This window comes from Hyalella azteca, unplaced genomic scaffold, assembly GCF_000764305.2.
Source record: "Hyalella azteca isolate HAZT.00-mixed unplaced genomic scaffold, Hazt_2.0.2 contig10104, whole genome shotgun sequence".
Classification (NCBI taxonomy): domain Eukaryota; kingdom Metazoa; phylum Arthropoda; class Malacostraca; order Amphipoda; family Hyalellidae; genus Hyalella; species Hyalella azteca.
In genome coordinates, this window is record NW_025940153.1 from 99,905 (window position 1) to 127,033 (window position 27,129).

Sequence of the window (27,129 nt, forward strand, 5' to 3'; positions counted from 1 at the left end):
ACTACAGGTGTTAATATTTGTTATTTAGATATTAACTGTGATGTTTGTTGCAGGTGTACTGGGTGGTGCGGAGGGACTGGTCTCTGGGTCACCACGCCCTCAACTGTCTGGTGCAGCTGGCGTCGCTGCACGGCGTCGTCATCTCCAACAGCGCCGCCAAGACTGACTACATCGCACACTTCCTCACCTGCTTCTTCTCTCTGCTCTCTAAGTATGATCACTTCTCTCTAAGTATGGTCACTTCTCTCTCTATGCTTCTTCTCTCTGCTCTCTAAGTATGATCATCTCTCTATGCTTCTTCTCTCTCCTCTCTAAGTATGATCACTTCTCTCTTTATGCTTCTTCTCTCTGCTCTCTAAGTATGATCACTTCTCTCTCTATGCTTCTTCTCTCTCCTCTCTAAGTATGATCACTTCTCTCTTCTCTCTAAGTATGATCACTTCTCTCTTCTCTCTAAGTATGATCACTCCTCTCTCTATGCTTCTTCTCTCTGCTCTCTGAGTATGATCACTTCTCTCTAAGTATGATCACTTCTCTCTTCTAAGTATGATCACTGCTCTCTTCTCTCTAAGTATGATCACTTCTCTCTCTTCTCTCTAAGTATGATCACTTCTCTCTTCTCACTAAGTATGATCACTTCTCTCTCTATGCTTCTTCTCTCTTCTCTCTCTATGCTTCTTCTCTCTTCTCTCTAAGTATGATCACTTCTCTCTCTATGCTTCTTCTTTCTAAGTATGATCACTTCTCTCTTCTCTCTAAGTATGGTCACTTCTCTCTCTATGCTTCTCCTCTCTAAGTATGATCACTTCTCTTTCAATGCTTCTTCTCTCTAAGTATGATCACTTCTCTCTCTATGCTTCTTCTCTCTCCTCTCTAAGTATGATCACTTCTCTGTTCTCTCTCTATTTATTAAAAATGTGTACTGTGGATTGAATCTTCTCGCTTGTTTTGTCTTTCTCTTTTTCAAGTAATGCTGCTTATTTTTTTTAGGAAATTAACTGAAAATTTAATTCATAATGTTATTTTTCTCTGTTTGAGCGTAATTTATCACTTCTAATAGTGTTTATTCATCAGGTTTTCACTGTGTTTTCTACTTCTTTGCCTGCTTTTCACTCTCTATTGATTAAATTCTTCTATAAAAGGTATGTTCTTTATCATTTATTTTCTATTCATCTCATCTTCCTAATTTAGGTTGCCTAATCTTTACATTGCTTGGATGTGTCGTTTTTTTAAGTCAACTTGGCCAATTTAGCTTGCAAAATAATAATAATTTAAAATTAATTAAAGATGAAATTGAACTGAAAATCAGGATGTTTTTATTATGTTATCATAGATGGGTTATTTACATTGAATGTTTTGCAGCATTGAAGTTCAGGAGTGTGAAGCGTTGGGCATGAGTCACATCCTGAGGAAGGTGCTGCAGTTCTTCCCGCCCTCCGTCCTCGTGGCCTTGCCTGGGGACTTGCTGCCCAGTCTCGTCGACCACATCGCAGGCCTCACGTGCCAGTTTGCGCAGCTCGCTGCTAAAGAGGAGGGGGTGAGTGTGATGTGATGAAGGGGTGAGTGTGGTGAGGTGTGATGAAGGGGTGAGTGTGGTGATGTGTGGTGACTTGCTGCCCGGCCTCGTGGACCACATTGCAGGCCTCACGTGCCAGTTTGCGCAGCTGGTTGCTAAAGAGGAGGGGGTGAGTGTGTGATGAAGGGGTGAGTGTGGTGAGGTGTGATGAAGGGGTGAGTGTGGTGATGTGTGGTGACTTGCTGCCCGGCCTCGTGGACCACATTGCAGGCCTCACGTGCCAGTTTGCGCAGCTGGTTGCTAAAGAGGAGGGGGTGAGTGTGATGAGGTGTGATGAAGGGGTGAGTGTGGTGATGAGGTGTGGTGACTTACTGCCCGGCCTCGTGGACCACATCGCAGGCCTTACGTGCCAGTTTGCGCAGCTGGCTGCTAAAGAGGAGGGGGTGAGTGTGGTGGTGAGGTGTGATGAAGGGGTGAGTGTGGTGATGATGTGAGATATAGGGGTTGCATCACTTGTGTGATGAGGTGAGATGAAGGGGTGAGTGTGGTGGTGAGGTGTGATGAAGGGGTGAGTGTGGTGAGGTGTGATGAAGGGGTGAGTGTGGTGAGGTGTAATGAAGAGGTGAGTGTGGTGAGGTATGATGAAGGGATGAGTGTGTGAGTATGGTTATGAGGTGTGATGAAGGGGTGAGTGGCATCATTTGTGTGGTGATGAAGGGGTGAGTGGCATCACTTGTGTGGTGATGAAGGGGTGAGTTGCATCACTTGTGTGGTGATGAAGGGGTGAGTAACAGACAAGAAGTGAAGTTAAAGAGAAGTGTTGTAAAAAGAAAAAGATTTGATTATACTATAGTTGAAGTATAGGGAAATAAAGCTGAAGAAGCAAAATTTTGAGACAATGACTAGATGTCCTACTATGATTTAAAAAAAGTCGCCATCATTTTTGTGCAACTCTCTGCCTCCTCTAAGGATATATTTTCTCTTGCTATCATGTGCTGCATTCTTCAACAGACCGACAAAGAGGACCAGATGTACATGGAGGCATTTGAAGTATTACTACAGACATGGAGCATCGTGCTCCAAGAAACATCCCCACGCGTCCCCTCCATGAGTTACACCATCGTCAGTGGTTCTATGAGCCTCACAGCGCCTGCCTCTTCCAATAACAACAACGACAACAACAGCACTTCTGAGATGCTGGCTAACCTCAAAGCCAAGACAAAGCAACTCTCCACTGCAATATTTGATACTTACCTCAAGTGTCACTTGGCAGCACCTGATGGCACCAGACAAAACTTAGAGTCTGAGGAGATAACAGAAGGTGAACAGAGCGACCGAGCGCTCTACGCTGACCAGCTTGTGCTCATTGGGGTCTGCGCTAGAGAGGTGCGTACCATATTACTCTGGCATTACAATCAATGGATATTTGGTAATATATTTACGATGAAATGTATTGTTGATCTTACTCTAGCATTAAAATTAATGCATATTTGGTAATATATTTACGATGAAATGTATGTGATAAAATGTTCGATAAAATGTATGTATTGTTTAACACTTTAAGTGCGGCTATGTCGTATTCAGGGCGTATTCCATACTGGTGGCGTGCCACACTTAACGTGTTAAATTTATATTTCTAGACAGTATACATGATATGGATATGAATTGTGCAGAACGTGGGGCACTGCGTGCCCATCCTAACAGAGTTACTAGAGCGCCGCATCACAATGCTGAGGACTTACCTGGGACAAGCCTTGCAGCAGCAGCAGCAAGAACAGAGCGTTATTGATAACCTTTATGAAGACCTCAACTGGCTTCTGCTAATTACTTGTGAGGCTCCGACCAAACACTTGAAGTCTTAAAGTCTTTAATGTTGTATTTTTCCTCTATTCGTGAGAATGCTTGTATAGGATTAAATATTGTGTATTTTTAACCATCCAATGTTAAAGTATGTTTGTTTAACCTCTTTGCTTTGGTCTTCAAGAGATTATATTGCCTGAACTTTCTGACTCTTTTGACAATAGAGTGTGTACTCAGGCGGCTATGTTCTTCATTCCTGATTATCAGTGGTGGGCACAGTTCCGCTAATCCGCTAACCGCTAATTAGCGAAGCTAACTTTTTCCTTATCGGATTAGCTGTTCAGCTAACTTTGAAAACCTTTAGCGGACCAATTAGCTTCCGCTAAATTTAGTTCCGCTAACTGGAAGTCCGCTAAAAATGTTTAAAAATCTTTGATTTAATGCTAAGTATCGTAAGCCATGTGCCATGCCCACACCTATACTGCAGTCCTCTGGTGGACGCAATGCTGGCAGGCATCACGAAAAGGTTTGGGCCCCTCCTAGAAGACAAGGAGTGCCAGCTGGCAGCGGCCTTCCACCCTAAGTTTCGCCTGTTCTGGCTGGAAAAGCATAATCACAGCCATCTCAGCAGGGTACAGAAGGCCATGGAGACCGGCGTGGAGACAGCCCTGAGGGAGACCGTTGAGGAGGGACAGCAGCACCACCAGCAATGACGAGGATGGGGAAGATGACTTCTTCAGCAGCATTACTCAGCCCACGGAGTGCAGGAGGAGCCAATGGTCACTGAAGTCCAAGGCACAGAATTTGGTGAAAATCAGGCTGGAAAGCAGCTCGAAGGAGGAATTGACTGACGTTGCCTTCTTGGGCGAGCAGGTGTGGATGAACCTTTTCGTTGAGTACAACACAGCCATCCCATCCAGTGCTGCAGCTGAGCGCCTGTTTTCCATAGGCAAGGACATCTTGAGTGCCAAGAGAGCCACCCTGTCAGATGCCAACTTTGAGAGGCTGATGTTCATGAAGGGCAACAATCATCACCTCGAGGAGATGAAGGCGAAGAGCAAGCCAGAGTAAAAGGAGTGTGTAACCCTGGTGTAACCTTAATATTTCTTATTCGTTTAATAAACTGTATGTTGAATGTCAACTACAGCCTAATTCATTTGTTCATTTAATTATTTATGTTACGTACATCTTGATCATCATCTGATCTTGGTATGCTTCATCTTTTTGGAAAGCTCCTTTTCAAGGCTGAAAGTTCAGCTCTCTAGGCCTGTTTTTCAGAGTTCCCCCCCCCAAAAAAAATTAAGCGAAATCTAAATTTATATATTAAAAGTTAGCGGTTAGCGGCAAATTCCGCTACATTTTTTGGTGATTTATCGGTTTAGCCTTATCGAAGCTAACTTTTCAGTTAGCGGATTAGCGGTTATCGAAGCTAACTTTTAGGTTAGCTGTGTCCACCACTGCTGATTATTGGGTTTGCATGCTGTCTCTTACAGTTTCTACATTTCCCCAACCATAGGCCATAATATCAAAGAGAGTCAATAGTTCGTAAATCCATCAGCCAATCGCTACTTCTTTTTATATTAAACTTATCAATCACTGACGAAAAGCCGGCTCTACGTGTACTTGAACGAGTTTTAAAAGCACGTCTGCAATTTATTCCTGACGCTCTTGATTTGCATACAGGCAACGTGATCACCACGGACGGAGACACAGGCGAGTGCCTCGTGATCCCCCAGGACCTGGTGAGCTACAGCCTCTCATGCGCCCCCCACACGGACGTCCCTGCCACCCTGGCCCTACTGGCTGCTCCTCAGACCATGCCAGCTGATATGAACATCCCCTCTGCTATTGCAGAGAAACCCTCTGTTGATCCTGTTATCAGGTGAGTCTTGCAGTGCTGTTGTGAGGTGAAAATGATTACCAGGTAATTGTGTTGGTCTTGTTATGAAGTGACCTCGCATCATCTTCTGATCAGTCGTAAGGCATCTTGGTAATTCACATCGTTCTGCATGTAACTGAACTATTAATATAATATTCTTGGTGGAATATTAGAGGCTATTGAAACTGTCAGGGGGCTAGGTGTTTTACTTGTACCAACCACAAAAAAAAATCTTAGGTTTCTTGTACGGTAGTGTCTTAGAAGGAATTTGTTTTCTCCGTAATCGTTGGTAACACGACACTCTAGTTAATAGTTTCTTTTCTCTAGGCGAGATCTTGAGTCTTGGCATGACTGTCTTAGAAGAATTTTGTTCTCTGCGGAATTGTTGGTAACACGACACCATAACTAATAGTTTCTTATCTCTAACAGACTGGTGGCGTGTATGCTACGTCTATGTGAGACGGAATCAGAGGCCGTCAAAGCTAACCTGGTGCAGCTGCTGAGTCCCGAAGTGTCAGGCACTTTAATGTGGAGCCTTAAGTGCATCTGTGCTACTTATGCTCTGCTCGTCGAGAGTAGCTACAACGAGGTTAGTCTCATTGATAGGCAAGTTATATATCTAATCTTATTCCAGACTAGGTTATGTTCATACCTTTCAAGCTTTGCACAAAACTCATTCCTGAAATAAATGGTGTTTATTTATTAATCATTTATAAGTACCTAAATAAATAAATATAGTTTTCAGCATATAACCTCATTAAAGGTCTGGAAGAAGTTTTCCAGCGCTGGTGTCAGCGTTACCTGACATGTTATTGGATGTTGCAGTTGAGTCCAGCGCTGGTGTCAGCGTTTGGGCGCGACTCTGAAGGCAACGCGTGGATGCTGAATTATCTGTTGAGCCGCGTTGAGCTGACGCTGCGACTGCGTACCTCGGAGCCAGCCCTCGTCAGCGACACCGTCTCGCTCCTCGTCAGCATGGCCGAGGACAGGACCAGGTGCCTCATTTCTTTTCATCTGTATTTGTCTTCATATTCGTTGGACATCTGTATTTGTTATCATCTGTATGTTTGTATTTCCATAAATACCAACTGAGTCAAGATTCTTATTTGTGTGACTGAGTACAGGAACAGATGACTCTGTACTCTTTTATGGGCGTATTTATATTCACTTTATAAAGTATTCCTAAGCATTTTGCATCCGACAGAGTTATTTTTTAAGCTAATCGAATCCACGACCAAAATGCTGATGCTAGGGGGAAAATGTATGCTATAAATTCAAATTTAATTCGTTCGCTGCGCACTGTCTTGCCTTTGTTCTAAAAGTATAACTGTTAAGAATTTATTGAATTCACTATGATTTACACTGTTGAGAAATTCGTAATTGGAAAATAATTTACTGTAGCTCTGGATCGCAGGATTTTGGAAACTGAGTCATTCATTGTTTACATGAAGAAAGACAGCAGTTACTTTTTGTATTTTTTCCACTGAAATTAAATCTTTGGTTGTTAAGATGTCACTGATGTTAATTTCTTCTTGAATATTATCGCTTTTGTTAATATTTAGCTGCATTATTTCATGTTATCTCTAATTGCTGTGTTTGTGATGTGCAGAGGTCAAGTGCTGGTGAAAGCCAAGAGTTTGGTGGATGTGATACAACTTCTGCAGCGCAGTCATCTTGCAGCCCTGCCGTCCAGTCAGTTGCACTGCATAACTCCTTACTACTTGCTATTTAAATCATATAAATTAATCCAATGCCTAGTTTTACGTTATGAGAATAAAAGATGGTTAATTCACGCTACGATATTCTATGCGAATTAGTTATAACATATCACAATATAACATAACATAGTGATCTCGGCGCTGCAGTGTAGGTCTGATATGGCCTGTCGCCACATCAGGCCTACTTCTTTTCCTTTTCGTGCCTTGTTCACAGAAGATCTAAAATCGTGTCATTTGACCGTATTTTTTCATGACTGACGAAAGTTTGAAATAGCTACTCGACTTCCACCGGGTTCGATATGGTGCGAGGCATTTCAAATCTGAACATATATTTTTCCATAGCTTTATCTAGTCTGTTCTTGAACGCGTTCATACTTGGAGCGCCAACGATGTCATCGGGAAGGCTGTTCCACATGTCGGTGATTCAAAGCAAGAAGAAATTTTGTCACGTGGAGAAGTTGCAGCGTAGTTTTTTAGTTTATAGCTGTGGTTATATATAGTTTTATATTTATATATATAGTTTTAGTTTATATTGTAGGAGATGTAAGGTAAAAGATGCAGACCTAAAAATTTTAACACCATTTGATCCATTCAGGCCTGCCTCTCACACTGCAAGGATGTAATAGCGGCGAAGACAGCACGTCGCAAGATGTCTTTAATTTGGTAGAGTTTAGCCGCACCATAATCTATTTCCTATCCCTCAGGTGCCATCAGGGGTCTGATGCAGGGCCTGGTGCTGATGGCAGGAGCTGTGGGGTCTGATGAGAGCGCTCGAGAGGAGGTCTTCCGACACTTTCTTCAGCCTCTGCTGCAGTCCTTCCACAACCTCCTTGATAGTCCTGATTTCTCTAAGAACTATCACTTGGAAAATTATCGTATTCAGGTACCCTTTTGCTGTTACATATTTACACTTGTGTTCGGGATTTGATTTTTTGGACAAATTTTCAAATTTGTTGCATTTTTGCCTGAAGGAGCATTGTTTTTGTAATAAAAAAGATACAGAATTTTCCCATTGCAATTTTATCTCGCATCACCAAACTTGTTACGTTTCCATGGATTGCACTCATTTAAATAAGATGTTTGCTTATTTATTAATATGCGAACATGTTTTATAAATGAATTTATTTTCTGTATGTGTTCAATTTGTTTTGAAAGCATTTCAAATTGACCAAATTTTATATCACTTTGACAGTTTGCACCCTTAAATTCTACACTAACTGACTGTTTTTGCACAGATCCGGCACCACTAGATCAGTTCGCACCCTCTGAATTTCACTATCTGGCTGTTTATGCACAGATCCTGCACCACTTGGATCAGTTCGTGGGCGCCATATTGGGAGTGGTGCGCACTACAGCCACGCACCTCTTTGACCGCGCCGCCCCTAGCCTCGCGGCGCTGGTGCGTCTCATGGACCTGTACCATAACTACGCCGAGGTAGTCGAGAGCATCCTGGAGGTGTACGTGGAGGCGGGGCGGCGGGTGCTGTGCTTCCTGTCAGCTGCTGCCAGCAAGCAGCTGTACGAGGCAGCTGTGGCGCTCATCAAGGTAGTGTGTCCTTATTGCTGATGTAAGGTGCCAGCAAGCAGCTGTACGAGGCAGCTGTGGCGCTCATCAAGGTAGTGTGTCCTTATTGCTGATGTGAGGTGCCAAAGAGCAGCTGTACGAGGTTTATGTCCTTATTCCTTTGATCGTTGTGTTAGCCTAAACAGATGAACAGATCGTATGTGAGGGATGTCCATAGATAGAAAAGACGCGGTCATTAGGGAGGATGAGCAGGTGAAGTAGTGGTCAGTGGAGTGGATCACTCAGTGGAGTGGATCCCTCAGTGGAGTGGATCCTTCAGTGGAGTGGTTCCCTCAGTGGGGTGGATCCCCACGGGGCAAGAGGGGCTAGGGGAACGTCCCACCCTGAAAGAGTGGAATGCGAGTTTGCTGCCAAACCCGACCGCTGCTGAGTCAGTGCAGAGCATAAGGGGCCATAAAGATTGTCTTCGTTTAGGGCAAAGCTGGAATTGCTGTATATTCTTCCAGTCATTGATAACCTATAGGATTTTTGTTTGATTCCCTTCAATCGATGACAAATCATGTTTTTCGCAAAATGGTCACTGATAAATTTTTGTTCTGTTAAGGTCTACGCGAAACACAACATCGGACGTCGTACCATCAACTCTGAAGGCGAGAAGGACCAATGGCGCGACTTACAGCTCATGATGGAACTCCTCACGTCCTTACTGTCCAAGGTGATTGGACACAATTTTACTCGCACGAGGCGAGTTAGGCTATATATTTCCTGATTGACTTTCAATATCTTTAATCCCAATGTCAACTCTTGTCACTCACATAAAGCCGACAATAAACAACGTGTCAGACGTGCTTCGCAATAAGGCTTCAACCCAACAACCAAAACAAACGTGGCCACGCATCACTGATACTCATGTACAGATTGATTGGACACAGGTTCCCTGTGCATTCACTTGGTGGATCCTTACTATCTGTGTTATGCGTTTGGAACATGGTAGTCCCAGGCAACGCTGGAGTGCTGCCATTGAATTCCGCTACCTTCAGCAGTGGCAGGCGCTCAATATTTTATCATCAATATTTATGCGCTCAAGTTGTCCTCGCTGTCGAGGTCTTGGGGTGCTAGTCCTTGCGTGGAGGTGAACATGCAGCGTCCAAGAATTTCTTATTCACTTAAATGCTTCTGATCCAGGTTCATTTGGACGGGCATTTACATTAGCATACATATTCTTGCTCTCTTCAAAATTGAATCTCCTCATCTTTTTTTTTGAAAATTAGTTGCAATTCATCATTTATATCGCAGAAGTGGATAGCTGCTTGTTGTGATCTATGGAGACGTCCTATAGTTTATTCTTATGTGCAGAAATTGTTGAATTATTATTATTGAATTATTGATTATTAATTATTATTGTTGAATTATTGAACGTCAAAAAAGACGTTCTATAGATTATCCTTATTTGCAGGACTTGCTGGGATCTATAGAGACGTGCAATAAAATATCCTAATTTGCAAGACTTCTTGGTATCTACAGAGACGTAATATCCTTCATCCTATCATTATTTGCAGGACTTCATCGACTTGTTTCCCTGCGACGAGGGCGAGGGAGAGGCCGTGGCGGCAGCGGACGTGTGCCTGTATGGCCTCAATATCATCATGCCCCTCATGACCAAGGAACTCCTGCAGATCCCCACATTGTGCTCGCATTATTACAAGATGGTCCTCTTCCTCGCCGAGATCTACCCCTCGAAGATCCTCGAGCTACCGTCAGATCTGCTCAAGGTGAGGTCTTCTTTTCCTGGCAGACACCTGGGCCCATACCTTCAAAAAAAGTTAAGAGATCGTAAGTCCATCATTGACGGCCTTTCAAGCAAAATCCACCAATCATAGACATAAAAATAGAGCGTTAGTACTTACGTTCGCTTAGCGAGTTTTGAAAGTATGGCCCCTGCTCTCAATGAATAAGCTTAGAGCTTCATTCATTCTGAAAGTGATTGGTTTCTTTGTAGCTGAGATTTTAGATGCGTGTTATTAAATTCATGAACTTTTTGTGTCAGTCTCGACTGCCTACAAGTATTTATTTTTAAAAAGATAATCTTATCAAGTCAGTTGGTTCTGTCTTTAAAAAATTGGAGCAAACTTGCACCTTTTCTTCCGTTGAGCGTCGCTCTAATTCCCCATAATGTTATTTTCTTAATATTTGTACTTCATATAAACCTTACCATTAAAAGTTGTCAATCATTCTCTGAGCGATCTTTGGCTCTCGTTAATAAAATGATTAATTATTTTTGTTATTCTAATTGATTCATCGCCCTCACTCCTTCAAGATCATTTTGTTGCTTGAATTTGGACTTGGGGCGTGGTGACTCTGAAAAAGGACATTCCAGAATCAGGCCTTTACAACGGCCATCAGCCATGCGCCGCATATTCTTTTTGTTTTTCTTACGTCTCTCCCTGCAAAAAAATGATTGTTTCTTCCTTTGTTCGATTCCCCTATATTTGTTTATGGGGTTTACTGAAAGTAAATTTTTGGTAACGTATTTTGAAGAACTTGCTGTACTCCATCGACATGGGCCTCACATCATTCGGCAATTAGATTTACTGAACAATTTAATTAATTTTTAATTTCTGGTCCTGTTTGTGAAGAACTTGCTGTACTCCATCGAGATGGGTCTGACGTCATTCGGCAAATGCAGTCTAAGGGCATGTCACTGCTGCTTGCAGTCTAAGGGCATGTCAGACATCTGCGGTGGCTTCAGCGGCATCTTCCTGACAGGCCTGCGTAGCTTCTCGCCGCTGCCGTCATGTTTCTTCATCACGTCTGCTAGCTCCTGCACACAAAAACATCACCGTAATTACCTCCAAATTTCCATCAGTACACAAATTGTATTCATAATGACCGCCCAGGGTTCGGAAGAACTTGTTTTTTGAAGAACTTGCTGTATTCCATCGAGATGGGCCTGACGTCATTCGGCAATTGGATTTACTGAACAATTGAAATAATTTATAATTTCTGTTCTTGTTTTTTGAAGAACTTGCTTCACGGCTATTGGATTTACTGTACAATTTAATTAATTTATAATTTCTGGTCCTGTTCTTGAAGAACCTGCTGTACTCCATCGAGATGGGCCTGACGTCATTCGGCATGGACGTGACGTCATACTCGTTTGATTTTCTGTTCGTGTTGGCGACGCACGCGTTCAAGAAGTGCGCGCCGGAGAGCGAAGTGATGCAGCTGCTGCGGCCCTTCCTGAAGCTCGTGCTTGATCTCATCATCTCGCAGCAAGTCAACTCGGACATGCTGCAAGTAGCCTCAGCCTCGCTTTATATACTCATCTGTGCCTTAACCCGGCAATTAAGGAGCGACTGGCGCAGGCTTTCACGCAGCTCACGGACAACGTGCAACTCAACGCTGAGCGCATGCACAAGTTTCACTTTAGAAACAACTTCGAGGAGTTCATAGCCAACGTCAGGGGCTTCTTGTTTGTTAAATAAACTGCCAGAAGAATTGATGAGAGGAGGTTCTTGCTCGGTGAAATATTTAGTGTTCTTTGTTTGTACGCGGTATGGATTCTGTGAACCTTGAATGGTTATATGCTTGCAAGGTTAACTTCATCTGAAGTGTTCGTATCTTACGTCAGAGGCTTCCTACTTGTCCAGTAACTTAAGCCAAGGGCAAGATCTTATTACTCGTAATAATGTGTTTTAATAGTTATTTCATGTAAGTATAAAATCTCCTATCAGTTTTTTTGGCTGCTAGTCGTTGTGCTTAATCTTTAATGTTGAAAGTTAGGCAACACTGATGAGAGATGTAGCAAAGTTTGACTGTATGACTCTCGTTGTGAAGGCAATTACGTTGATGTTGGTGCAGTCTGTGGGTCAAAAAAGTTCATTCTACAAAGTGTAAAATATAAGGAACCTGAAACAAACCTTTTGGAGTGAAACAATTTATCTCTCCTCTATTTTAAAGTGATTATAAATGGAAAATTACTGTTAAGTCAATAAGTTTAATATTAAAAGCGTATAAAATCATCTACGTCAATCATTTAGGCTCGTTGAAAAAATGATTTCAAGTGTAGTTTTTTTGTCATAAGTGATTGCGTCTCACATTCTCACGTTTCCAGAATATTGGATGAGATAAAAAGACGATATTGTCTCGTCAGACAATAAATATTTCTATACTGGAACAAAAAAATCTCTTGCAAGGGGCAGCTGCGTGGTGTGTACAGTTTGTGTAAATAGCTTTCTCAACGTTTTATGATTAAGATTTCTACCTTGAAATAATAATGTTGTCCAATGGTATAACGAACTCTATGCTGTCACTAGGGTCATTTACGACTATTGTCAGTGTGCGTGTGTGTCGGCTTTTAAGTTTAATTTCAAATTATCATAGATGTTGGTAACTTGGCTGGCTGTGTGACTATCATAATTACGACCTGGAGTTGGCGTTGATGTGCCAACAGCGATGGAATTATTCCCGCTTTAACTTTTTTTTATTATTAATTGAGTCAGACAGCAGCGTGCTGACCGAGCCCCCTATTAGTTGCACACTACAAGCTTCCATTGAATAACATAAGAGTTGCTCATATTAAATTGACTTGCAGCTCAATCCATCCTCGTTCTTCCTGCTTTATATATGAGCTAGAACTGTGGCTGACACGATTCACAAACTTTTATTTCATTGATACGATTCACTGCTCATATTAAATCGACTTACAGATTAATTCTCCCCCGTTCTTCCTACTTCTACTTTATATATGAGCTAGAACTGTGGCTGACACTATTCACAAACTTTTATTACACTGCAGTAGGAACATGGAGGCAGTCTTTGCCAAGGGCCTGGTATTTAATGTATATTGTTGACAGGATAGAGGAAGTGTGGTTCTGAACTCAATGGTGATAAGTATCCATATTTTTGTGAGATGACCCGTTCATAGGCTGTTTTAGTATAAATTATATTGAATGGCAACCATAGGCTGTATGAATTAAATGGCAAGCATTTTGTTCTATATTCTAAATGTGGTCAGACTTGAATCATAAATGTAGGAACTTTCTGTGTGTAGTCTGAACGTTGCATGTTGCGAGCCCACATTTCTAGCTATTCTCGTGGTTGTGTCGAATAACTAGAACGCTTTAATTATATAACTAAACGTCAAGGTTATGTGATGCATCATCAGAAGTCCTGTTGCCTATATGATGATTTAATGGTGTAGGTCGCAAGTGAAGGTGATGTCAGCTTCCATCCATCAGTTGCAGGGCAGGACTTATCTCCATTGCTGCTGCTATTGTTGGTACCTGGTATTGCAGTGTATAATTTTGCTTCGTATTTGAGGTCTGACAAGATCTCTGTGTAAAATATCGCACTTTTTGTCAACTGATTTTTTTGTCATAAGTGATTGCGTCTCACATTCTCACGTTTCCAGAATATTGGATGAGATAAAAAGACGATATTGTCTCGTCAGACAATAAATATTTCTATACTGGAACAAAAAAATCTCTTGCAAGGGGCAGCTGCGTGGTGTGTACAGTTTGTGTATATAGCTTTCTCAACGTTTTATGATTAAGATTTCTACCTTGAAATAATAATGTTGTCCAATGGTATAACGAACTCTATGCTGTCACTAGGGTCATTTACGACTATTGTCAGTGTGCGTGTGTGTCGGCTTTTAAGTTTAATTTCAAATTATCATAGATGTTGGTAACTTGGCTGGCTGTGTGACTATCATAATTACGACCTGGAGTTGGCGTTGATGTGCCAACAGCGATGGAATTATTCCCGCTTTAACTTTTTTTTATTATTAATTGAGTCAGACAGCAGCGTGCTGACCGAGCCCCCTATTAGTTGCACACTACAAGCTTCCATTGAATAACATAAGAGTTGCTCATATTAAATTGACTTGCAGCTCAATCCATCCTCGTTCTTCCTGCTTTATATATGAGCTAGAACTGTGGCTGACACGATTCACAAACTTTTATTTCATTGATACGATTCACTGCTCATATTAAATCGACTTACAGATTAATTCTCCCCCGTTCTTCCTACTTCTACTTTATATATGAGCTAGAACTGTGGCTGACACTATTCACAAACTTTTATTACACTGCAGTAGGAACATGGAGGCAGTCTTTGCCAAGGGCCTGGTATTTAATGTATATTGTTGACAGGATAGAGGAAGTGTGGTTCTGAACTCAATGGTGATAAGTATCCATATTTTTGTGAGATGACCCGTTCATAGGCTGTTTTAGTATAAATTATATTGAATGGCAACCATAGGCTGTATGAATTAAATGGCAAGCATTTTGTTCTATATTCTAAATGTGGTCAGACTTGAATCATAAATGTAGGAACTTTCTGTGTGTAGTCTGAACGTTGCATGTTGCGAGCCCACATTTCTAGCTATTCTCGTGGTTGTGTCGAATAACTAGAACGCTTTAATTATATAACTAAACGTCAAGGTTATGTGATGCATCATCAGAAGTCCTGTTGCCTATATGATGATTTAATGGTGTAGGTCGAAGTGAAGGTGATGTCAGCTTCCATCCATCAGTTGTCGGGGCAGGACTTGTCTCCATTGCTGCTTCTATTGTTGGTACCTGGTATTGCAGTGTATAATTTTGCTTCGTATTTGAGGTCTGACAAGATCTCTGTGTAAAATATCGCACTTTTTGTCAACTGGACTAGACTAATATTTCTCACGTAGAAGCAAAGTGTTCAATTGTCTGCGTGTTTTTCACGGACTAGCACTCGTGTTTAGGCTAAGTATTGCACCGGACATTGTGCGCCAGGTACCAAGACATGTTCATATCATTCTTCCACCTTCGTTCACTTCATTTTAAGCATGTAAGTTTATGGACGTTTTAGAGGCTCGTTTGATTGTTTTAACTCAAACTACACAACGAAATGCCGTTCTTTATTACTCTTCCCCCTTCCTCCCACTTGCCGAGATTGGCTTTAATTCAATTAATTTTTTACTGTTGCTAAAGGCACCGTGTTTTTCTGCAGTAATTTTAGGTTATCGCATTGATTTTTCACGTTTTCCGTTCTCACCACCTTGTTCATTTCGTGTCATACTTGTAAAATAATGTGTAGAAATTCATGCTAAAATTCAGGGCAAAATCATCTCGGCTAATAAGCCGCTTTGGCTATTAAATGAAGAACTTAAGCAATTAAATAAACATTGTTTAACGCACACTTCATTATTAGTTTCTTCACTTACCACGGTTTACCGTGAATTACATCCAGCGTTTAAATTTGACGTAACTTCAGTTCCACCACTTGGTCTCGAGCAGTCCCTGCCTTATCCATATATTCTTCATTAACAACTGCAATTATCTACGCAACTTTTGAGATCTAATTGTCTGTTGCTTCGTAACATTGGCTTTCAAGTAATTCTAGAAAGATCGTGCACAATTACAAATTTATTTTTAATATTACGACTGCGTTACGGTAGAGATATTTTCACAGGGCAATGCTAATGATCTCGTGTGTTCATCGTTTCTCTTAGTAATAGTGCGATGGATTCATAAGCTTTTTTTGTTGTTTAAATAGTTACATTTAAGTCATTAGCGCAAAGTAGAATCTCTTTAAACAGGTAATTAAATCATTTTACTTGACGAACAGCATTGTTGATGATTGTTGAATATCTTTTAACAGTCAATTAAATCATTTTACTCGAAGTACAGCACTGATAATGATAAATTTGCCCTACTGATGTATGCTTCATTGAGCACTCCCGTCAATGCATTGGACAAGATATAAAAAAAGGATACGTTCGACTTAAGCCCTTCATGAATTAGCCTTTAATTAACATAAGAAAATCACCTTTTTGTTCAGTTTACTCATGATTTGTTTATGCGTGGAACAAAATTTACATTTGTACGCGTTATTACTTCGTTTTACTGCTTCCTTCATGAACGCAAGGCTCGAACAACGTCTCACAAAACATTGCAGAGGTCACTTTGAACATCATTGCACTATAATTGTGGTGAATTAGCCAGACGTTAACAAATTTTCAATATATTTGTTTCCATTCTAACACCTACTCGTAACTTAGGAGTTATACATATTTTTCAAATCCACATAAGTCATGATGATAATATTTTACGTGTGCAGGGTATAACGCACACGAATCTATAGAAGTTTCCTTTCAATAAAGAATAGTGGAAACTTATTGATATTACCATTTAATACAAAATATTGCAGTTGTCACAGAACAGCTCCCTGCTGCTTGCAGTCTAAGGGCATGTCACTGCTGCTTGCAGTCTAAGGGCATGTCAGACATCTGCGGTTGCTTCAGCGGCATCTTCCTGACAGGTCTGCGTAGCTTCTCGCCGCTGCCGTCATGTTTCTTCATCAAGTCTGCTAGCTCCTGCCACACAAAAACATCACTGTAATTACCTCCAAATTTCCATCAGTACACAAATTGTATTCATAATGATATTTACCTTCAAACATGATTACTGGAGCTTTTCGGTTTAAATATGCAATTACTTGCGCAAATGTTCAAGTGAACTTAGCTTGTTGTTGGGCCAAAAACTAAATTATTTCGCAAAAGTCAACATGTTCCAACTATAGCGTACTATCTTGAAAAACGTGTACAAGAGAAAGCAGAAACTGCTCCATGTCTACAATAATGGCGTACAAGTCTCGAAAGTAAACAAGAAATGGCATGAAGTCAATTGCCCACTGAAGTCAAATTTCCTATCTTTGGACTAAAACGCAGACAAAAAAAAAATATTGAACCTTAAGCACTTGCAAGATAAACGCCATGGTATCTAAAATGGTCGGTCAAGATCGTCTGTTAATGCCCACCTATACGAGAACTAACTTCAAGCGAAATGTCTCGCGCGAAATGGCATACATGAAAAAATGTTGGTCATAATTCCAGATCCGAATTACAAATTCGATGACTCTTGTCACAGTGAAGCAGATGTTACACGTTTGATTTATATATTTTTGCTGATCGCTTGACAACAAAGTTCTACAGAAACAAGATGAGGAACTTAGCAAAAGCAGCCCCATGCTTAAAGTTTCCAATGCACGGCTAAGCAGCGGCTACGCGAAAAATTGAACCTTGCCACCCAAGTGATTTGACCTGTAGAAAATCTGATCAGTGTACCGTATATATTCAGGATACTAGATTGGGATAAGATCACTTACCTGACCATCACTGAACTTCACGTCGACAGTTTCCTGCATTCGGACGCTCTTCTTTGTTTTGTTTCTTTGGCCAGAAGAGAGCAGCACATTGCACGCGTCCGAGGGTGGGGGCAGGTTTTCTTTACCAGCTTCTGCACAAGCAAGAAAAGTGTCATTAATTTGTTTCATTAACAACATGAAATAAAATAGTCTGGGAACTTTATATCCAATGAATAGGACGTGTGCAGTTGCTATTGTTAGCTCATGTTACATTCATTAAATCACGTTCATAATAAGCATATCCTGTGTACCCGGTAATAATACAATGCTACGTAAGCTGCTTGTGTTCTACATTAGAATTTACCGAGAATATACTATTTAATATTATTAGAATAATTAGAATATACTAAGTATTTTTGAACAGCACCATATCACGCTGCAGATTAGATTGCACAACATATTTTCTAAAAAATTGTTAAGTGTCTATTTATTTCGGTAGTTGCTAACAAACTCAACTAGGCAAGGGGAATTCAATCAAATTATAGCACAGTCGCCATGCACAGAGAATAAGAAAAGAGCCGAAATAATGTTTAGGATTTAGCGATTACTTGATCTGAAGAGGTCAAACTGGGTTACAATTTCATACAGAAACAAAAACCAGTTTTCAAAACACATGCTTGGAAAAAATAGTTTATTGGGAAGCAAACCGAATATGATTACCTTTGCAGTTATCCAATGCCTCGCTCCGCAAGTTCACGACATGTGATCGAGCGCTAATTTCTTTTTGTCGTTCCACATCATGGTTTGTTGTAGCGTCAAAGGCAATAACTGCACATTTTGCATCAACAGTTATTCTTTCCTCATTATCATGTTTTGCTTCAATCGTACCAGCATTCTGGACCGAGTCATTTATTTCTCTTTCAGAAACGCAGGTTGTGCTGTAAGAGGTGCTGTTCTTGCAGTTATAAGAGCTGGTTGTACTGACAGGAATAGTTCTGGAGCCAGGGCTGAGACGGTCAGCTGCTGGACATTCGGGACTCGCTGATTTCACACTAGATGTTTTGCTGATAGTAATTTCTAGTGGTTCTTGTAAATTGTGTGATCTCGGTATCTGGTGCACTGGTTTAAGACTCGCATTGGAGGAGCGGTTCTCTCTCTTTTCTTGGACACTTGAAACGTCAGGCGTCAAATTTTGGCACTGAAGATGATGGTGTCCACGATTTTTGGCATCAACAAGAACATGGTCGGGAGTTATTTTGTCACTATCCACCCTGGCAAACTCAGTTCCAAGCGTCGCAACATTGCGGTCATCAGTCTCGCCCGCAGCCTGTGACTCGAGATAAGCTTTCTCTTGGGGATGATTTTCTTGAACCCTGGGCGACGGCAGCGACTGAGCGGTGACACAATTAATGGCAGGGGTTGAAGTGGCACACGTTATAGCAGGGGTTGAAATCGCAGAATTTATAGTAGGGGTTGACGCAGCACACGTTATAGCAGGGGTTGAAATCGCAGAATTTATAGTAGGGGTTGACGCAGCACACGTTATAGCAGGGGTTGAAATCGCAGAATTTATAGTAGGGGTTGACGCGGCACAATTTCTAACAGGGGTTGAAGGCTCGCTGGTTTTTGGCGTCGGGAAGTCAACATGGCCGGGAAGCTTCTCAATTTTCATCTCATTAACGTCGCGTTCTGGAAAAAAATGCAAATTAAAATCCTCACCTAGAAGAGAAACTATCAATAATTATAAAATTTTTATAGGTATTTAGCCTGATTTGATTAAGGATCGGAAAAACCCAGATTAATTTTCGTCTCTTGATAAATTTAGCAATTTTAGTGCGTAAGGAACTGACGGGATTGAGCAGCTTATGCAGATCAGAACAAGAGACCAATACACCAATGTAACACAGCAATTCTAAAATCTAATTCTCATTATAGGTAAAACATAGATTGTGATGTACTAGTCTACATAAATTATAAGTCAATATTATCATTTTTCTACTATTTCTAAACTAATATAAATAATACAAAGTTCAGGACTCATGCAATAAAATGAATGTTTCAAAAGTAGCTATGTTAGACAGCTCCGTCTAATTTAGCTACTTTTGAAACTTCCATTTTATTGTTTTATATGTCCTCAACATAAATATAACAACTTTTATATTTCCTCAACATAAATATAACAACTTTTATATTTGCTCAACATAAATATAACAACTTTTATATTTGCTCAACATAAACCTAACAACTTTTATATTTGCTCAACATAAATATAACAACTTTTATATTTGCTCAACATAAACCTAACAACTTTTATATTTGCTCATATAACAACTTTTATATTTCCTCAACATAAACCTAACAACTTTCATATTTCCTCAACATGACTCCAAATCAAAAGAAATAGAAATAGTCACCAGCGTATATAACAACTTTTATATTTCCTCAACATAACTCCAAACCAAGACAAACAGAAATATTGACCAGCATATATGCCCCTAATAGCCTGCAGATCATGCAGCTGTATGCTGAGCTTGATGCACTCAGCCCTGGCGACTGCAGCATTGTTCTCTGCAGCGTGCAGCTTGTGTTGCAGCTGCAGCATCTTGTCGCTCTGCACCACGCTCTGGAATTGCTGCTCTCGCAGACTTTGTTGCGCTGCCATCAGTTCCTTCCTGAAAACCAGAGCAATGTTTACTAAAAGTTGATTTTAAAGAATCTATCAAAAAGTATTCAAAAGCGACCCATGAATGAAAATTGACATTGCAAATTTTTGTACATTCAACATGGAAATAATATTTTGGTGATGTGACCAGAATAAGATTAAGGAAAATGGCCTCAAGAATGGATGAATATGAAGAAATGTGAATATAGATGTCAGCAAATAGAAGAGTTTACATTACATGAGGAAGATCAAAGCTTATAATAGTAAAAAATGACATGAGATGAAGGCAGCGCTAACTTGTTGGCCTCCAGCGTGCGCTGGTAGAAGGTGCTGCGCGTGGCACATCCTCCGGGCTGACAGTTGATCACCTGCACACAACAATGTGGTTAATTACCTTACACAACATCATCACCAACATCGTCATCACCAAGCCCTCATCACATGTGCATTACCTTACACAACAGGCATCACCAAGCCCTCATCACATGTTCATCACCTTAAACAACAGGCATCACCAAGACCTCATCACAAGTGCATCACCTTAAACAACAGGCATCACCAAGCCCTCATCACAGTTGTATCCCCTAACAAAACACACTTCATCACCCAGTCCTTGGTCCATTTATACCACACTTAAATCCAGGTGGTATCGATACGCATTTGTTGCACACAAGATTTTATCTAAAAATATAACTTTTCAAAACAGGAATTGTACTTGACTTTGCTTTGCCTAGCACCCAGTTTCAGTTCCCAGAGTTATAATATTCAAAGTTACTAGAGAAGAGACATCACATGCTGGCTTTCTTAATCGGTTTTTATAATGCAAGAGAATCTATAACAAAATTCAGACGGACTGGTTTTGCCTCACCAGGGGCCGGTCTCTCAAAACAGGAATTGTACTTTTCTTCGCTTTTCCTACCCAGTTTAAGTCCCCAGAGTCATCATATTCTAAGTCACTTGAGAAAAAACGTTACATGCTGGCTTTCTTAATTTATTTTATAATGCATTAGAATCTACAACAAAATTCGGACGGACTGGTTTCGCCTCACGAGGGGCCGGTCTAACAAAACAGGAATTGTACCCAGTTTCAGTCCCCAGTCATAATATTCTAAGTTACTAGAGAAAAAACGTTATATGCTGGCTTTCTTAATGGTTTTTTATAATGCGAGAGGAACTGAGAATCTATAACAAAATTGGGACGGACTGGTTTGGCCTCACCAGGGGCCGGTCTCTCTGGGCGTCGAGTCTGTCGGACATCTCGGCGAGCTGGCGCTGCAGGGCGCTGATGTGAGCCTTGGCTGTGGCGAGGCTCTCGTTGAGATGTGAGACGTACTCTCCTTCTTGGCCTCGACTGGACGAGGCTAGCAGCGTCGCTACCTGCAACTGTACAGTGTCGTGAATATCTTGTACAGAGTCGTGTCGCTACTTGCAACTTTACAGCGGCGTGAATATCTTGTGCTACAGGGTGGAGGCTAGTGTTGCTACCTGCAACTGTACAGTGTAGTAAATATTTTTTAGTACAAGGCGGTGCCGGCAAGTAAGCTGTAAGGGCAGTGCATTGACTACAAAGAACATCGCTAGAAGTAAAGTGTTGAGTAAATTAGAAGACTATTTCAGTTGTAAAGTAGGAAGAAGGGTGCCTTGAAGTGACATTCCAATAGATAGTATGACGATGTATACAAAAACAGAAAATTTCCAAGCTTAATATAAGAATAAAAGTTGCTTCAAGTTATATTTCAAGAGCACATAAATAAATAAAATAATAAACGGAAAAAATGAACTATTAATAAAGGAAAAACTGTTAATAAATAAATAAACTTTTTAAATTTTACCGTAATAAGATCAAGAAGATTTGTAAGTTTCTCTAACATTTCAAGTGCATTTAACATTGCAGTTACCTTGAGCTGAGTAACTTGCTGACACTTGAGTTTGTACTGTTTGTTAGCGATGGCGTAATTTGCTTGCAGTTTGTTGTATTGCTGCTCCAGGTACTGCCGCTGGTCCACCACTTCAGCAAACAATGAATTCCCTTTTGCTGCAGGATCTTTCTCGTTCATTTTGCACAGCTCCAGTTCTTGTTGCAGCTCCAGAATTTCGTTCTTCAATCGCTGGGTTCATGTTTATATTTAAAGATAAATACTTAAATTTTTATCCAATAAATAAATATACTTAATATATATATTTAAACATAGGTATTTTTAATAGATACCTATTTAATATATTGATAAATATTAAATATTCAAATATTTAGTTTTACTTATGTAAACATTTAAAGTCCTTATGAAACGTAGCCAATCAACATTTTAAGGTTATAAAGAAATATATATTTGCTAGATTTATTCTATTCAATGATAAATTATACTTTTAAATTCTAATACACACATTAAGAACAAATATTTAGGCACAGTTTAACAACAGACTGAGAATTATGTAAATTTTGAAACATCTGAGTTAAATTTATGACATGGCGGAACTCGTCATCTACTAAAGATAACAGAGGGAAGATTGCGATTGAGTTCATGGGAAATTATCAGTAGCTACAAAAAAAAATCAATTCAGAAACTGGAAAACATCAATAATTTTGTATGATAATTGCATTCAGGATTAATGGCTAAAAAATGTATTTAAAAAAAACACCATCAAAATATCAGTAATAATTTTTCAAGTTATTAAGATAGGTACTAACTTCAACGTGGTTGCTTTGAGAGGTCAGCTGACACTCTTTTTGTTCGAGCTGCTGCTGGAGGAGCAGCAAACTCTGCTGCGCGGTGAGCAGTTGCTGCTCACTGCGCTCACGCTCACCAGACAAGCTAGTGAGCAGCTGCTGCAGCTCCTGCTTCTCACACGTCAGTGCTGCGATCTGTAAATGATAATAAACTTCAGAAGATATAAAGTTTTATGTTGATCAAGTTTATATGAAAAGAGATAAGGCTTCAGAGATATGCAAATGCAAATAGATACGTATGCAAAAGAGAGAGATAAAGAGAGAGAAAGATACAGAGAGAGAGAGATAAAGAGAGAGAGAGATAAAGAGAGAGAGAGATAAAGAGAGAGAGAGAGATAAAGAGAGAGAGAGAGATAAAGAGAGAGAGAGATAAAAAGAGAGAGAGATAAAGAGAGAGAGAGAGATAAAGAGAGAGAGAGAGAGATAAAGAGAGAGAGAGATAAAGAGAGAGAGAGATAAAGAGAGAGAGAGATAAAGAGAGAGAGATAAAGAGAGAGAGATAAAGAGAGAGAGAGATAAAGAGAGAGATAAAGAGAGAGAGATATGCAAATGAAAAGAGATAAGACTAGAAGCAGAGACAACAGACTTGAAATGACAGTAGTGAACACAGATGCAAGAACTTGTCTAGCAATATGAAACATAGGTATTATTGGTCAACAAAATATTTGAATGTTAAATAAATTTTACAAATTCTGAAGCCAAAAAGCTTGGAGAGCCATGCAAACAAAATGTTTACTATCCAAAATATGCAACAGAGTTTCTCTGCAATGTAGTAATGCATGGGAAAAATCAAATACAGTAATTTTCCACATAAAAATTCTTTGCTGAATTACAGGAAATTGAGACGCAAGAGTCCTGAGAGGCTGATAGTAAATATGTGATATTATAATGTGAAGCTCAATCTTAATAGCACATACATAAGAGAAGTACCTACTTATTAGCAAATACATTGCAAGAATTTATAAGAAGTACTTAGCAGCAATACAAGAATTTTACAATGAATGAAACGCCAATGAAACAACAATTAAATGACTTATCATCAGAGTTCTTGGTAACTTAAAAAAGACAGAGAAACAGAGGCCTACATGATTTACAGTTTGATGATCCCAAACTTAAATGCTTCATCTAAATGCTCAGACTTATGGCTAGTGTCCAGTGCACAAGCTAAGTAGGTATCACAGAAAACATCAATAAAAAGCAAATATCAAAACAAATAAGTTCATATAATCAGTAGTAGGTACATGATTCTCACACTCGCCACTATTAGGCATTGCATTGTTTAACAGTTATCTGGTAGTGAACCTCAGACTCAGAATCACCCCTAGTGCAGCTGACATCAGCTGCCTGCGTAACAGTTACCTGGTTGAGAACGTCAGTATCACCCCTAGTGCAGCTGACATCAGCTGCCTGCATGACAGTTACCTGGTTGAGAACGTCAGTATCATCCCTAGTGCAGCTGACATCAGCTGCCTGCGTGACAGTTACCTGGTTGAGAACGTCAGTATCATCCCTAGTGCAGCTGACATCAGCTGCCTGCATGACAGTTACCTGGTTGAGAACGTCAGTATCATCCCTAGTGCAGCTGACATCAGCTGCCTGCATGACAGTTACCTGGTTGAGAACGTCAGTATCATCCCTAGTGCAGCTGACATCAGCTGCCTGCATGACAGTTACCTGGTTGAGAACGTCAGTATCATCCCTAGTGCAGCTGACATCAGCTGCCTGCGTGAGAGCTTCTTTCAGCTCCCCGAGCTGCTGCTGGGCAAGAGCAAGTTGTTCGTTCAGCTGCTTCTCCGTCACTTCAGCCGCCTCCTGCCGCTCTTCCAATAAGCATATCTGCAAACAACACTCATTAAAATATAGGAGTTGTTACAATATGATATAGCCAAGGTGTTTGTACTATATATATGAAACCCTAAGCAACAGAAGTATGACCATATAATAGAATAAAAATAACACAAAAGAACTAACATATAGGAATTGTAAAAATGTGATATAGCCAGGATATTTACATTCATGGATACATGTATGTAAATGGATACCTACATGTATGTACATACATGACCATATAGTAGAGTGAAAATAACGCAGGAGAACACTTGTCTCATGAATATAATTATAGAAGTCCAGAGAATCAGAACAATAGCTTACAAAGAAAGATAGGCTTGAAATTTGAACTTAATAATTCTGAGTCATAATAATAGCTAAAGTAACTTTAATACACTAACTGTATGTTGCCTCAGCACTCAGTGCCTGCAGCCCCATCACTCAGAAAGCTTCTACTCAGACTCAAAAAGAAGACTCTGCAGGGACTTGTCTAATATATTCCCTCTGCAGGGACTTGTCTAATATATTCCCTCTGCAGGGACTCATCTAATATATTCCCTCTGCAGGGACTTGTCTAATATATTCCCTCTGCAGGGACTCATCTAATATATTCCCTCTGCAGGGACTCATCTAATATATTCCCTCTGCAGGGACTTGTCTAATATATTCCCTCTGCAGGGACTTGTCTAATATATTCCCTCTGCAGGGACTCGTCTAATATATTCCCTCCCCTCAAAGAGAAGAGAGTGAAGAACATATCTCATTCCCATGGCATACAAGAACAAGAGTTGAGGACTACACAAGGCACGGAAATGCTGTACGATACAAAATTTATCAGTCTGGAGCAATGTTTCATCACATTATCTTTTTAGTATTATTATTGTAGACCAATCGCTACAGAACTTTACAAGTCTCACAAGAAGGTCTTTGATGGTAGAATGATGGTACCAAATAACAGTACAGGAAGTTTTTTTAATGCTAAAGCAAACTACCTACTATTATGCAATGCTCTAGTTATACTACCTACATATGAATGAAGAAAACCATTACTGTACAGAGAAATGAAAGGATTGATAACAAATTTTGTAAGTAGGTATACCTGAAATGATTGTAGCAATTCTTGCAACTTATATTCTTGCCTAGTAATAGAGAGAAAGATAGCACTAAAATCTTGGTAAAAAAATATCAGTAAAATAATTATCTGTACAATAATTTTTAGCTTTAAACAAATTTCAGAAATCTATCTTTGAAACAAAGATGAGAATATTAGAAAAATTTAAGAAATACTGGCAGAGGAAATCTTATTGGAAATTTGCTAAAAATTCAGTCACTTTATATACTATTGCTAGAAGTTGACATGAGTTTTAGCAAGGTCTGCAAAGTCTTGTATTCAATAGTCCTTCACAATAAACAAAGCTATGTAAAAATTAAGCATCATGCATTGATCAATCAGGGAGAATCCTTTAGACTGACTTGATGGAAATAAGAAAACTTTGAGGTGTATTTTGCATTTCAAGCATAAATCAGATAATAGAACCCTAACAGATTAATAATAATTTTTCTCGACTAACAACCTACTTCTTTCTTCAGTGCAGCCACGACACTGTTATGCTGACTGCTTAGTTCAGTTGCAATCTTAGCTGCCTGCTTGCTTAGCTGGTCATGGGCGTTCTCAAGCTCTGCTGTACAAAACTCTAGAGTTTGTTCTGTGGAAGAAAGCTTGAGCCCAATACTGTAGTTTTGCTGTTGTAAAATCTGAAAAAAGTTTAGTATGATTTAGTGATAATTTTTGGCAACATTAATTTTGCAACATTGTAGGTATCTTATTTGAACTAAATTGAATTTATTACTGATTGAAGAAATGAAATTTTCAATAAAATAAACATATGGCCAGAATTAATATCTAAGATTCCTCACAAAAAACAATTTATAATATAATTATTAGATTGCAGAAGCCATGCCTTGTCTATTAAGAGAATGCAAATAAAAAGTCCCTCCCCATATTAAATAATCTACTACTCCGTGACAATAGGTGTGCATGCCAATATAAGCTCAAGGCAGACACAAAACTGAAGTACACATATGATTAAATAAGTTATCAAACAAACAACAACCTGGTATATACTTTAAATACTTTGACCCTACAAATACTAACCTCATTTTCCCGAGTTTTTTCCTTCAATTGAGCTTGGAGATTTTCAATTTGATGTTGCAGTGCATCATTTGATTGTTCAGATGAAACTAATTGATTTTCAACAAAGCTATACTTTTTCTTCAAATTAAAGAGTTCCTTGGATGGAATTGTGTCATCCATTATGATATCATAAGTAAATTCTATTTTTTACCTA

At 39.8% G+C, this 27,129-nt stretch overlaps 2 protein-coding genes across 5 annotated transcripts in view; one reads left to right on the plus strand and one right to left on the minus strand.

The window, feature by feature from the left end:
• LOC108678343 (exportin-4) overlaps positions 1-12,654 on the plus strand; it is a 25,156-nt gene extending 12,502 nt beyond the window's left edge. The window contains 14 exon segments of the mRNA XM_047882291.1: positions 54-211; positions 1,363-1,537; positions 2,528-2,902; positions 3,190-3,346; positions 5,000-5,198; positions 5,625-5,784; positions 6,021-6,190; positions 6,805-6,887; positions 7,618-7,796; positions 8,211-8,459; positions 9,043-9,153; positions 9,998-10,210; positions 11,532-11,769; positions 11,772-12,654. Coding sequence (XP_047738247.1) covers positions 54-211; positions 1,363-1,537; positions 2,528-2,902; positions 3,190-3,346; positions 5,000-5,198; positions 5,625-5,784; positions 6,021-6,190; positions 6,805-6,887; positions 7,618-7,796; positions 8,211-8,459; positions 9,043-9,153; positions 9,998-10,210; positions 11,532-11,769; positions 11,772-11,923 — 2,619 coding nt within the window. The 3' untranslated portion in view covers positions 11,924-12,654.
• On the minus strand, positions 11,118-27,129 carry LOC108678353 (protein Spindly-B). 4 transcript variants are annotated; one of them, XM_018166751.2, is made up of 12 exons: positions 26,937-27,129; positions 26,360-26,536; positions 24,629-24,790; positions 22,916-23,089; positions 22,128-22,337; positions 21,448-21,612; positions 20,527-20,597; positions 20,049-20,239; positions 18,288-19,256; positions 17,589-17,719; positions 16,674-16,797; positions 11,118-11,163 (listed from the first exon to the last, which is right to left on the minus strand). In XM_018166751.2, exons 1-11 carry the CDS (start codon positions 27,093-27,095, stop codon positions 16,675-16,677), a joined length of 2,532 nt encoding a protein of 843 aa, XP_018022240.1. In that variant the 5' UTR covers positions 27,096-27,129; the 3' UTR covers positions 11,118-11,163; position 16,674. The 4 variants fall into 4 exon arrangements, with proteins under 4 accessions (XP_018022240.1, XP_018022230.1, XP_047738249.1 ...); XM_018166741.1 differs by having other exon boundaries at positions 11,119-11,167; positions 16,650-16,797; XM_047882293.1 differs by lacking the exon at positions 16,674-16,797 and adding an exon at positions 24,377-24,424 and having other exon boundaries at positions 11,125-11,259; positions 24,677-24,790.

Excerpts from the sequence above, each read along its gene's own strand:
- LOC108678353 (XM_018166751.2), bottom strand. The coding sequence starts at position 27,095 with ATGGATGACACAATTCCATCCAAGGAACTCTTTAATTTGAAGAAAAAG. Across the intron at positions 26,537-26,936 it reads AAAAAACTCGGGAAAATGAG|ATTTTACAACAGCAAAACTA; the intron begins GTTAGTATTTGT and ends AACTTTTTTCAG. Across the intron at positions 22,338-22,915 it reads CTCAAAGCAACCACGTTGAA|CGATTGAAGAACGAAATTCT; the intron begins GTTAGTACCTAT and ends ACATGAACCCAG.